The 14292-nt window shown below is 39.1% G+C and overlaps 1 protein-coding gene across 3 annotated transcripts in view; it reads right to left on the reverse strand.

The window, feature by feature from the left end:
* Positions 1-14292, reverse strand: part of DNAJC13 (DnaJ heat shock protein family (Hsp40) member C13) — a 123486-nt gene that overhangs the window by 20401 nt on the left and 88793 nt on the right. For all 3 annotated transcript variants that reach the window (XR_007477657.1, XM_004286531.3, XM_049710532.1), the window contains 4 exons: positions 5679-5795; positions 4355-4532; positions 2918-3009; positions 1199-1298 (listed from right to left, as the gene is read on the reverse strand). Coding sequence is in view for 2 of the 3 variants with exons in the window: in XM_004286531.3 (XP_004286579.1) it covers positions 1199-1298; positions 2918-3009; positions 4355-4532; positions 5679-5795 (487 nt within the window). In the remaining variant the exon portion in view is untranslated. The remainder of the gene's footprint in view (positions 1-1198; positions 1299-2917; positions 3010-4354; positions 4533-5678; positions 5796-14292) is intronic.

Below are 14292 nucleotides of genomic sequence, written 5' to 3' on the forward strand. Positions count from 1 at the left end.
TCACTTCATCAATCAGTTTAATTTTGCATTGTTTGAAGCCTCGTAAAGCTGTTAAAAACTAAAAAAAAAGAAAAACCAACTAAGGTTGTAGGGATGATAAAAATAATCTGTGAATGACTTTTAAAAGTTGTCATTTTAAAGAGCTATTTCAAACGTCGTTTATTAAAGAAAACAAAAATATTCAATGGAAACTGAACTCCACTCAACTCACTGACCCTAACACGTGCAAGGCACTGGGGCATAAAACGAATGCGACAGGTTGCTGCTCTCAAGGAGGTGAACAGGTGTGAAGTCAAGATTAACATGACTTCCAAGGGGCTAGCAAAGCCAACTGAGCAATGTCTGCTGACAGTTAAGTGGCAAAGTTGGACTTAGTATCGCCAATTGCCTTTGAAAAGCAATCTCAAGGTTGATCCTAGCACTTATGCTAGAAGACTGTACAGTTTGTAAGGAGTCTATATTATTTCAGGCTGTATTCAAGAAATCAGGTTGGTGTATTTTAAAAAACTGATACCATTTGGTGGTAACAGTCGCTATCAGCATCAAATCAGTAAAGGACAAATAATGCAGGATTGAACTTTAAGCTAACACAAGGTGATTTTTATCTTAAGCATTTTTTCCTATCATCCAAGATCAACTGTGTGTGTGTGTTTTTTTTTAATAAACCATGGAATATTAGTCAATTCTCAATTACTCACGTGTAGCTTATACTCAACAAATTGAAAATCCTAGATTATTTTCCTTTTGCTTTTCGATCTCTCTTACCTCTTTCAACTTTTGATATGAGAAATGCAAAATAATTAACTTATGTAAAAACATAATTAGAAAGACACATCTAATATAAAGAAGACCACTTAGGGCTTCCCTGGTGGTGCAGTGGTTGAGAGTCCGCCTGCCGATGCAGGGGACACAGGTTCATGCCCCAGTCCGGGAGGATCCCACATGCCGCAGGGTGGCTGGGCCCATGAGCCATGGCCGCTGAGCCTGCGTATCCGGAGCCTGTGCTCCGCAACGGGAGAGGCCACAACGGTGAGAGGCCCACGTACCACAAAAAAAAAAAAAAAAAGAATACCACTTAAAATATTCCAAAACAAAACACGGATAACACTGTGTCAGAGGTTTTGTATCATCTGTGTAACTGCTCCCCTCAATGGGTTGACTGTACTGTTGTTTCAAAAATTCCAGTGAATATACGTACTTGATGGCAAAGAATGTAGAAGAGCCAATAAATTGGACAAAACCATTGATTCAGCAATATTGTTGACACAGTCTTGGTTAGACGTCACTATATTCACAACCTGAAAATTAATAAATAGGATGTTAAGAGTTCTGGAAATAATTTTGGACCTAAACAAATTAAGTCAAATTAGTCAGACCTAAATAAAGTTAAAGGCTTTACCAAAGTGAGAAAAATGTTTGGAGGACAATATATTTAATTTTTAGGCAAGGGTTTAATTTTAAAAGATTGGCCTGTTCTTTTGAGAATAAAAAATATTAATGCTAATGCATATATTATATACATTAGCCTTCTATTAATTTAGAGGTAAGAATTAAATATAATCATCTAAACAAATATTTTAGCACCCATTCACAATCTTGAGGCTTATAAGAAGGCTTCAATTCTACACCAGTTCATGCTCTAGAACTATGGTGTACACTGTAGTGCTTTCCAATTGTAGATTTGGGGTGGCAAGTGATTAGGAAGATAATCATCTTTACTACTGGGACTTTTTCTTTTAGAGGGAGAAAGTAAATGTCTTCAGTGCCCAGCACAACAGATTAGGTCTATCTTTCCATTATACAGAAATATGCATGTTTTTCTTTCAAAGAGGATGACCTTTTAAGTCTAACTTATTATATACATTGATCTAAAGATCAATGTCACTTAACTTGAACTATGTGGTCAGCATCTCAAAGCAAAATATCCTAGATTTAATAATGCTTATTTAAAGAGTTACAAGATACTTGAAGGAATTAAGTGGAGAAGCATGCTTTTCAATTTAAAGAACATGCTTGTTAAGGTTTTTGAACAATTTAACATTTATTATTTTATTAAACATCTTTTTTAAACCAAACTGCAATCTAAGAACACTTAATCATTCATAAAGTACTCATTAAACTGTTACCACAGTGTTGAATTTGGTGTTCTTCATAATAAATCGTGTGTTATAATAGGCAGGATCATCTGAAAAAAGACCCTGGGAGCTCACTCTGGGTTGCCTGGACAAGAAGCCCCCTGTGACCAGGGTCTTCCTGCTTCTCCCAGAGGAAAAGGCTCCACCCAAACAGCTTCCTGTGGGACCAATGATTTCATTCTCCTGAAGGAGGGGCCTCCAACCACTCTTGGACCGTCAAGGCCCACAGGTTCTGGGCAGCTGCCTTTCCTAGACAGCTCCTGTAAACAGCGTAACATACCAGGTGTCTGTCTGTCACCCTCACTGGAAAGGTTGCTTTTGTACCAGACCATAAGAAGGGAGAGCAACTTAGGGGGAGGGAACACAAACCCACAGTGTGCAGCCAGCACAGTGCCCTGGTCTCAACATGTCTCTCTGTGGGGACACTGAGAGATCTGGGAAATCCTGCCTCCTTTTCTTGTTGATCTGTGGCTTCCAAGCTTCCCAAGTAAAGTCCATTCTTTAACTCACGCCACATGACACTGTACAAATGCATCCCAAGTTCTAATGCATGACAGACGATGACCACAGAGGGAAAGTACCTTGAACACTGTACAATACTTGCTCTTCAAAATGAGCATATTAATTCAAATTTTAAAAACATATTCACTTGGCTTAATAGGAAAAATGAAAAAAACCATATGCAAACTTCCATTCAACTTTAGATGATGATTAATCAAGGATCAAACCATGTATAGTAAGTTGTAGGAAAGACAACATGCTTTAGTACAAAATTCTTTTACCTCTAAAGCCAACTGCTGGACTTGACCAGCTCCATGGACTCGAAGAAGAGAAAATATTAACTTAAAGTGCCCAATGCATTCACTTTCAGAGCCTAGGAAGTAGAAATAAAATGTTTAATTTTTATTTCCAAGAGATGTTCTAAATTATCCACCTTTAGGAAACTGATATACATTTTGTTTACTGTCAATTATAAGTCTCTGGTAAACTTTTCTTAACATTTGTGACACAAAGTGAGTGAAGTATCACAAGGAGCAGTAAATCTTAAGAAGTTAAATGATATTAGACTATCTTAGGTTTGTTTTGTCGTCTTTTCCATCCCCACCCCTAGTTAACCCACAGGCTAAAAACAAGAAATTTATCAAACACACAATCCAAATACAACTCAAAAATTAAGTGTAAGGTGGTATTTTTACTCTTTACCTCAAGACTGTAGAGCTACAGTAATTAGAGTCAGCCTAATTACATTTGGGGAGAGTGTGACATCATCTGGCTTTTAATTAAGACTGAGTTAGAACCCTGCCACTTGAGAACTACATTATAAACAAGAAGGTGCCAAATCAATAGCCAGCTTTACTGCAATTCCTTTGTATCTAATATGTCAACTCCAAACAATAAGAAATGAAGTTTTCTTCAGATTTTATAATACTGCCTTTAAAAACATCCCCATGTATATATACCATGGGAATGACTTATTTTCTTAAATATTTAATTATTGTTGGTTATTTTATTTGAATAATGTATTACTGTAATACATAGTGAAAAGAGCAAAGAAGTACATGAAAGATAATATTAAGTGTTAATAAAAAAGATTTGAGGTCTTCATGTAACTTAAACTGAATATATATTGTTTTAGGTTTTATATTCTATATTTGTTATCAAAGTTAGAATTGGAAGAAGCTTTCAGATTTTCACCCATCCATCTCCCTGAAGTCAGGCAAGACTGATAATGTTCTTGGAAATGTCCTTCTTAAAGATGTTTTAAAAATGACAATTCTCACTTTACTATTTCAGTTTTTATACACCAAAAACTTCAGGCAGTTTTTCAAAAACATGGCATTGTGTTAGGGACCAGAAGACACAAAAATGAGATCACCTAATAAATAAATCTAATTTAAGCCCTTATATTGATACTTAGTATGTCAATTTATGTCATCAATGTGATATTTTACACTAGCAAGCTACTCTGCCTTTTCAACTCATTGAAAGTCATATGCTCTTAAAGATACGAATTATTCTAAGCATGGTGACCTGACCTCTCTTTCCAGACTATTATTTAGAGGTAAAAATATTATGGGGTCAATTCCTCTTAATGTTATACAAAGTATAACATTATAACCAAGTACAATTTTTCCTGCATTTCCCTGGTAAAATTGAGAACTGGAATTTTTGGGCTCTTCCATTGTAGGATCTTATTCATCAAGGGTATAGTCACACACCTGGATTATATTTTATAACATTTCTCAGAGCCTCCAAAGCCATTTCCACTCTTGGCAAGCGGTCTCCATGTTGCTCTGACTCCACTTTTGCAGAATGAGTGATAGCCATGAATGTGTGGAGGTACTGGGCCTGGGAGCCTATATAATCCAAGAGACTTGCAGCAAATGCTTTTGGAACCTAAGTTGAGTGGAAAAATATTTAAAAACGAGTGTGCCCTTAGAAATAACCTATAACAAAGACTCCACAGCAGAGAAAACAACAACAAAATACTTCAAGCCATGAAAGTGATTAAATTATACATACACATGAATATACCTATGGATTAAGTGGGGAAAGGGGCAGAAAGGGGACAAAACCCAATTGCATTAGGAAGTGTTTAACATTTTTGTCCAAATCCATTAGAGATTTGATATACTCCCATCAGTATCTCAGTATAATAATTCTGAGATGCGTATGTCTTCCCTTTACCAAGGTATTGATAGTATGATATGTAACTTCTACAATTTGGTTATAGTTTTATATTTAAAAATTATATATATTTAGATTATAAATTCAAAAGACAGTTTTCAAAGACATTTCACAAATCACTGAACTCATTCTGCTTAGCAGCTATTTATAGATATTATTCTGTGATAAATAGTAAATGTTACAGTTTAGTAAATTCTTTTTTTTCCAAGAGCAAACTCTTTGCTTTAGAGAAATAGCCTCACTTCTTTCTTCCTTACAAACCAATCAACCAACAAATTCTCTTTGCCACCCCTCCAAAATAACTGCAACAAAAATTTCCTACATGATTTCCAAGCACTACGGAAGGAAAAGAAGATCATTTGCTTCCAGAAGTGATTTGGGATCATCACAAGAGATGACCTGGTGTGACCCCAGTCATCTTCTAAAACTTCTCTTTGCTTTCCACCTCTATTTTCTTATTTTCTTCTAAAAATGGGACAGAGACGGACTACTGTCTGGTGGTCTGATATTCAACATGATGGAATGAGTAAGTAAATGGCCTTACACTTCCATGAGAGAACAGTAAAGCTGAAGGCATATATACATGGTACAGTGGGGTAGCATTATGCATAAAATATCAGAAACAGCTGGGAAAGGAATAAATTCTTATTCATGAATCCACAAAATTAAATTCTTTAACATTCAAAATAAAGAGGATCATAAGTTATCAATGGTCACCCCATCACATACCCAAGTTAGTATAAAGCATTTGGCAAAAAACAGGTATTATTTCAATGTATTCAGTGTGAATAAACTAGTAGCTTTCAATAACAAATGATCAAAGGTGTCAGACAAAATTTAAAATAGAGAGCTTACCTCGAGTGGGAAAGTAGGGACTTCATTATAGACCCTAACAAAAATCTCCCCTACAATAAGTTCTTTGGCATGATCACTGTAGACAAATTCTGATCCATAGGTTTTGTCACAGTCACCCTTTTTAAAAAAGAAAACAGATTGTTAGAGGTAAATTGGAATCATTAGTGTCTGGTTTATTCAGAGTTTAATAACTTAGCAGATAAATAACTTGAAAGATCCATTCATTTTCCAGAGGGAAAAATGTGGTGGGATACACATCACAGCACTCAATGCAATTTTAATGTTTGTAATCAGTAATATAGACTCTGGAAAAGGCATAGAATTACGTTATTTCTTAATCCAAAGATCAATATTGTAACTCATTTTAATATTTCAAAAGATCACTGAGGTCAGCCAATGAAGTGTTCATAAGCAAGTATGACACGTGGCTCTTCTCTATCCGCTCAGCAAACATTTGGCCCAGTCAGATATAGGGTGATAGAGCTAAGAAATGAACACATTTGGACTGGTTTTAAAAAGTAATACATTAAGTGAAAAGTGCTGGAAAACAGGGTCTCTGAATAAAAAGGCAAGGTAATAGTAGAGGGGTTGACAAATCAAGAAGAATTTCCATTTAAGGACAAAGAAAAAGATAGGAAAGAGGAATGGGAAAAAAATAGCCCCAAGAAGATTTAGGTGGAAATCACTCAAAATTTAGGTTGGACTAAAATAATATGTAAAAGTGTATAGTAAGTTGTAAAGGGCTAATAAATGAAGAGAGAATGATGTTCTCTCCTGGTAAAAGAATAGATGAGGCCCCCACGGTGAGCCACAGCCACCCCCACCTCTGCAGCAGACCCTCCAACACTAGCAGGCTGTCAGACATGGCAAAGATGTGGAGGTCATCCCACTGCAGGTCTTTGAGGGTGACAAGATTAAGTCTGTGGTTTCCCTGGTGACTCAGGGAGACAACACTTTACAGGATCCCAACTTATGCTGCTCCATGCGAAGCTGCCTTAGAATCGCCTTCAAAGACCCCTTGTCTCCATCTGTGGGCTCGAGGGTTATCATTCCATTTTGCGTGGATCTGTCTTTGTGAAGAGAAGATTGCAAGAAAGCACTACAGGAGCTGTACTGGTGACCCAGGACCTCCCCCTGCTTTGCTTGTGCCTCATGATTATTTGTATCCTTGAAATTATTAGAAAACCTTGAAACTAGATACATCAGAAATACATTTACACGTGGAACTGCTCCTATAGAACACCTACTGAACGCTGGCAGAAGACCTCAGACCTCCCAAAAGGCAAGACTCCCCACGTACCTGGGTAGGGCAAAAGAAAAAAGAATAAACAGAGACAAAAGAATAGGGATGGGACCTGCACCCGTGGGAGAGAGTTGTGAAGGAGGAAAGGTTTCCACACACTAGCAAGCCCCTTCGCGGGTGGGGAGTGCGGGTGGCGGGGGCGGGGGGAGCTTCGGAAACGCAGAGGAGAGCACAGCAAGAAGGGTGCGGAGGGCAAAGCGGAAAGATTCCCGCACAGAGGATCAGTGCCGACCGGCACTCACCAGCCCAAGAGGCTTGTCTGCTCACCCGCCGGGGAGGGCAGGGCTGCGAGCTGAGGCTCGGGCTTTGGTCGGAGCACAGGGAGAGGACTGGGGTTGGCGGCGTGAACACAGCCTGAAGGGGTTAGTGCACCACGACTAGCCGGGAAGGGAGTTCGGGAAAAAGTCTGGAGCTGCCGAAGAGGCAAGAGACTTTTCCTTCCCTCTTTGTTTCCTGGTGAGCGAGGAGAGGGGATTAAGAGAGCTGCTTAAAGGAGCTCCAGAGAAGGGCGCGAGCCGTGGCTATCAGCGCGGACCCCAGAGCCGGGCATGAGACGCTAAGGCCGCTGCTGCCTCCACCAAGAAGCCTGTGTGCGAGCACAGGTCACTATCCACACCTCTCCTCCCGGGAGCCTGTGCAGCCTGCCACTGCCAGGGTCCCGTGATCCAGGGACAACTTCCCCGGGAGAACGCACGGCGCGCCTCAGGCTGGTGCAACATCCCACTGGCCTCTGCCGCCAAAGACTCACCCCGCATCCGTAACCCTCCCTCCCCCAGGCCGGAGTGAGCCAGAGCCCCCGAATCAGCTGCTCCTTTAACCTCATCCTGTCTGAGCGAACAACAGACGCCCTCTGACGACCTACACGCAGAGGCGGGGCCAAATCCAAAGCTGAACCCCAGGAGCTGTGCGAACAAAGAAGAGAAAGGGATATTTCTCCCAGCAGCCTCAGGAGCAGTGGATTAAATCTCCAAAATAAACCTGATGTACCCTGCCATCGGTAGAATACCTGAATAGACAACGAATCATCCCAAATTGAGGAGGTGGACTTTGAGAACAAGACATATTATTTTTTTCCCCTTTTCCTCTTTTTGTGAGTGTGTATGTGTATGCTTCTGTGTGAGATTCGGTCTGTATAGCTTTGCTTTCACCATTTGTCCTAGGGTTCTGTCCGCCCATTTTTTTTTTAATTAAAAAAAATTTTTTTTCTTAATAATTATTTTTTATTTTAATAACTTTTATTTATCTTACTTTATTTTATCTTCTTCCTTTCATTCTTTCTTTCTTTTCTTTCTTTCTTTCTTTTTACTTACTTACTTACTTTTTCCCCCTTTTATTCTGAGCTGTGTGGATGAAAGGCTCTTGGTGCTGCAGCCAGGAGTCAGTTCTGTGCCTCTGACGTGGGAGAGCCAACTTCAGGACACTGGTCCACAAGAGACCTCCCAGCTCCTTGTAATATCAAACTGTGAAAATCACCCAGAGATCTCCATCTCAACAACAACACCCAGCTTCACTCAACGACCAGCAAGCTACAGTGCTGGACACACTATGCCAAACAACTAGCAAGACAGGAACATAAATGGACCCATTTACAGAGAGGCTGCCTAAAACCATAATAAGGCCACGAACACCCCAAAACACACCACCAGGAGTGGACCTGCCCAACAGAAAGACAAGATCCAGCCTCATCCACCAGAACATGGAAACTAGTCCCCTCCACGAGGAAGCCTACACAACACACTGAACCAACTTTAGCCACTGGGGACAGATACCAAAAACAACGGGAACTATGAACCTGCAGCCTGCAAAAAAGGAGACCGGAAACACAGTAAGATAAGCAAAATGAGAAGACAGAAGAACACACAGCAGATGAAGAAGCAAGATAAAAAGCCACCAGACCTAACAAATGAAGAGGAAATAGGCAGTCTACCTGAAAAAGAATTCAGAATAAGGATAGCAAAGATGATCCAAAATCCTGGAAACAGAATAGAGAAAATGCAAGACATATTTAACAAGGAATTAGAAGAACTAAAGATGAAACAAGCAACGATGAACAACACAATAAATGAAATTAAAAATACTCTAGATGGGATCAATAGCAGAATAGCTGAGGCAGAAGAACGGATGAGTGACCTGGAAGATAAAATAGTGGAAATAACTACTGCAGAGCAGAATAAAGAAAAAAGAATGAAAAGAACTGAGGACAATCTCAGAGACCTCTGGGACAACATTAAACGCACCAACATTCGAATTATAGGGGTTCCAGAAGAAGAAGAGAAAAAGAAAGGGATTGAGAAAATATTTGACGAGATTATAGTTGAAAACTTCCCTAATATGGGAACGGAAATAGTTAATCAAGTCCAGGAAGCACAGAAAGTCCCATACAGGATAAATCCAAGGAGAAACACGCCAAGACACAGATTAATCAAACTATCAAAAATTAAATACAAAGAAAACATATTAAAAGAAGCAAGGGAAAAACAACAAATAACACACAAGGAAATCCCCATAAGGTTAACAGCTGATCCTTCAGCGAAACTCTGCAAGCCAGAAGGGACTGGCAGGACATATTTAAAGTGAAGAAGGAGAAAAACCTACAACCAAGATTACTTTACCCAGCAAGGATTTCATTCAGATTTGATGGAGAAATTAAAACCTTTACAGACAAGCAAAAGCTGAGAGAGTTCAGCACCACCAAACCAGCTTTACAACAAATGCTAAAGGAACTTCTCTAGGCAAGAAACACAAGAGAAGGAGAAGACCTACAATAACAAACCCAAAACAATTAAGAAAATGATAATAGGAAAATACATATTGATAATTACCTTAAATGTAAATGGATTAAATGCTCCCACCAAAAGACACAGACTGGCTGAATGGATACAAGAACAAGACCCATATATATGCTGTCTACAAGAGACCCACTTCAGACGTAGAGACACATACACACTGAAAGTGAGGGGATGGAAAAAGATATTCCGTGCAAATGGAAATCAAAAGAAAGCTGGAGTAGCAATTCTCATATCAGACAAAACAGACTTTAAAATAAAGACTATTACAAGAGACAAAGAAGGACACTATATAATGATCAAGGGATCGATCCAAGAAGAAGATATAACAATATTTATGCACCCAACATAGGAGCACCTCAATACATAAGGCAAATACTAACAGCCATAAAAGGGGAAATCGACAGTAACACATTCATAGTAGGGGACTTTAACACCCCACTTTCACCAATGGACAGATCATCCAAAATGAAAATAAGGAAACACAAGCTTTAAATGATACATTAAACAAGATGGACTTAATAGATATTTATAGGACATTTTCCATCCAAAAACAACAGAATACACATTTTTCTCAAGTGCGTTTGGAACATTCTCCAGGATAGATCATATCTTGGGTCGCAAATCAAGCCTTGGTAAATTTAAGAAAATTGAAATTGTATCAAGTATCTTTTCCAACCACAACGCTATGAGACTAGATATCAATTACAGGAAAAGATCTGTAAAAAATACAAACACAAGGAGGCTAAACAATACACTACTTAATAACGAACTGATCAGTGAAGAAATCAAAGAGGAAATCAAAAAATACCTAGAAACAAATGACAATGGAGACACGATGACCCAAAACCTAAGAGGAACAAAAATACCCCAAAGTTAGCAGAAGGAAAGAAATCATAAAGATCAGATCAGAAATTAATGAAAAAGAAATGAAAGAAACGATAGCAAAGATCAATAAAACTCAAAGCTGGTTCTTTGAGAAGATAAACAAAATTGATAAACCATTAGCCAGACTCATCAAGAAAAAAAGGGAGAAGACTCAAATCAATAGAATTAGAAATGAAAAAGAAGTAACAACTGACACTGCAGAAATACAAAAGATCATGAGAGATTACTACAAGCAACTGTATGCCAATAAAATGGACAACCTGGAAGACATGGACAAATTCTTAGAAATGCTCAACCTGCCAAGACTGAATCAGGAAGAAATAGAAAATATGAACAGACCAATCACAAGCACTGAAATTGAAACTGTGATTAAAAATCTTCCAACAAACAAAAGCCCAGGACCAGGTGGCTTCACAGGCGAATTCTATCAAACATTTAGAGAAGAGCTAACACCTATCCTTCTCAAACTCTTCCACAATATAGCAGAGGGGGGAACACTCCCAAACTCATTCTACGAGGCCACCATCACCCTGATACGAAAACCAGACAAGGATGTCACAATGAAAGAAAACTACAGGCCAAATATAACTGATGAACATAGATGCAAAAATCCTCAACAAAATACTAGCAAACAGAATCCAACAGCACATTAAAAAGATCATACACCATGATCAAGTGGGGTTTATTCCAGGAATGCAAGGATTCCTCAATATACGCAAATCAATCAACATGATACACCATATTAACAAAATGAAGGAGAAAAACCATATGATCTCAATAGATGCAGAGAAAGCTTTTGACAAAATTCAACACCCACTTATGATAAAAACCCTGAAGAAAGTAGGCATAGAGGGAACTTTCCTCAACATAATAAAGGCCATATATGACAAACCCACAGCCAACATCGTCCTCAATGGTGAAAAACTGAAACCATTTCCACTAAGATCAGGAACAAGACCAGGTTGCCCAATCTCACCATGCTTATTCAACATAGTTTTGGAAGTTTTAGCCAGAGCAATCAGAGAAGAAAAGGAAATAAAAGGAATCCAAATTGGAAAAGAAGAAGTAAAGCTGTCACTGTTTGCAGATGACATGATACTACACATAGAGAATCCTAAAGATGCTACCAGAGACCAACTAGAGCTAATCAATGAATTTGGTAAAATAGCAGGATACAAAATCAATGCACAGAAATCTCTGGCATTCCTATACACTAATGATGAAAAATCTGAAAGTGAAATTAAGAAAACACTCCCATTTACCACTGCAACCAAAAGAATAAAATACCTAGGAATAAACCTACCTAAAGGAGATAAAAGAGCGGTATGCAGAAAATTATAAAACACTGATGAAAGAAGTTAAAGATGATACAAACAGATGGAGAGATATACCATGTTCTTGGATTGGAAGAATCCAATTGTGAAAATGACTGTACTACCCAAAGTAATCTACAGATTCAATGCAATCCCTATCAAACTACCACTGGCATTTTTCACAGAACTAGAACAAACAATTTCACAATTTGTATGGAAACACAAAAGACCCCGAATAGCCAAAGCAATCTTGAGAACGAAAAATGCAGCTGGAGGAATCAGGCTCCCTGACTTCAGACTATACTACAAAGCTACAGTAATCAAGACAGTATGGTACTGGCATAAAAACAGAAAGACAGATCAATGGAACAGGATAGACAGCCCAGAGATAAACCCACGCACATATGGTCACCTTATCTTTGATAAAGGAGGCAAGAATGTACAGTGGAGAAAGGACAGCCTCTTCAATAAGTGGTGCTGGGAAAACTGGACTTGTACATGTAAAAGTATGAGGTTAGAACACTCCTTAACACCATACACAAAAATAAGCTCAAAATGGATTAAAGACCTAAATGTAAGGCCAGATACTATAAAACGCTTAGAGGAAAACATAGGCAGAACACTCTATGACATAAATCACAGCAAGATCCTTTTTGACCCACCTCCTAGAGAAATGGAAATAAAACCAAAAATAAACAAATGGGACCTAATGAAACTTAAAAGCTTTTGCACAGCAAAGGAAACCATAAACAAGAGCAAAAGACAACCCTCAGAATGGGAGAAAATATTTGCAAATGAAGCAACTGACAAAGGATTAATCTCCAAAATTTACAAGCAGCTCATGCGGCTCAATAACAAAAAAACAAACAAACAAATCCGAAAATGGGCAGAAGACCTAAACAGACATTTCTCCAAAGAAGATATACAGATTGCCAACAAACACATGAAAGAATGCTCAACATCATTAATCATTAGAGAAATGCAAATCAAAACTACAATGAGATATCATCTCACACCAGTCAGAATGGCCATCATCAAAAAATCTAGAAACAATAAATGCTGGAGAGGGTGTGGAGAAAAGGGAACCCTCTTGCACTGCTGGTGGGAATGTGAATTGGTTCAGCCACTATGGAGAACAGTATGGAGGTTCCTTAAAAAACTACAAATAGAAGTACCATATGACCCAGCAATCCCACTACTGGGCATATACCCTGAGAAAACCGAAATTCAAAAAGAGTCGTGTACCAAAATGTTCATCGCAGCTCTATTTACAATAGCCCGGAGATGGAAACAACCTAAGTGCCCATCATCGGATGAATGGATAAAGAAGATGTGGCACATATATACAATGGAATATTACTCAGCCATAAAAAGAAACGAAATTGAGCTATTTGTAATGAGGTGGATAGACCTAGAGTCTGTCATACACAGTGAAGTAAGTCAGAAAGAAAAAGACAAATACAGTATGCTAACACATATATATGGAATTTAAGAAAAAAAAATGTCATGAAGAACCTAGGGGTAAGGCAGGAATAAAGACGCAGACCTCCTAGTGAACGGACTTGAGGTTATGGGGAGGGGGAAGGGTGAGCTGTGACGGGGCGAGAGAGAGTCATGGACATATACACACTAACAAACGTAGTAAGGTAGATAGCTAGTGGGAAGCAGCCGCATGGCACAGGGATATTGGCTCGGTGCTTTGTGACAGCCTGGAGGGGTGGGAGGGAGGGAGACGCAAGAGGGAAGAGATATGGGAACATATGTATATGTATAACTGATTCACTTTGTTATAAAGCATTAACTAACACACCATTGTAAAGTAATTATACCCCAATAAAGATGTTAAAAAAAAAAAAAATCTAGAAACAATAAATGCTGGAGAGTGTGTGGAGAAAAGGGAACACTCTAGCACTGCTGGTGGGAATGTGAATTGGTACAGCCACTATGGAGATCAGTATGGAGGTTCCTTAAAAAGCTACAAATAACTTCCCTGGTGGCGCAGTGGTTGAGAGTCCGCCTGCCGATGCAGGGGACACGGGTTCGTGCCCCGGTCCGGGAAGATCCTGCATGCCGTGGGGTGGCTAGGCCCGTGAGCCATGGCCACTGGGCCTGTGCGTCCGGAACCTGTGCTCCGCAGCAGGAGAGGCCCGCATACCGCAAAAAAACCCCAGAACTACAAATAGAACTACCATATGACCCAGCAATCCCACTACTGGGCATATACCCTGAGAAAACCATAATTTAAAAAGAGTCATGTACCAAAATGTTCATTGCAGCTCTATTTACAATAGCCAGGAGATGGAAGCAACCTAAGTGTCCATTAT

Source organism: Orcinus orca, chromosome 5 (genome assembly GCF_937001465.1).
Source record: "Orcinus orca chromosome 5, mOrcOrc1.1, whole genome shotgun sequence".
NCBI lineage: Eukaryota > Metazoa > Chordata > Mammalia > Artiodactyla > Delphinidae > Orcinus > Orcinus orca.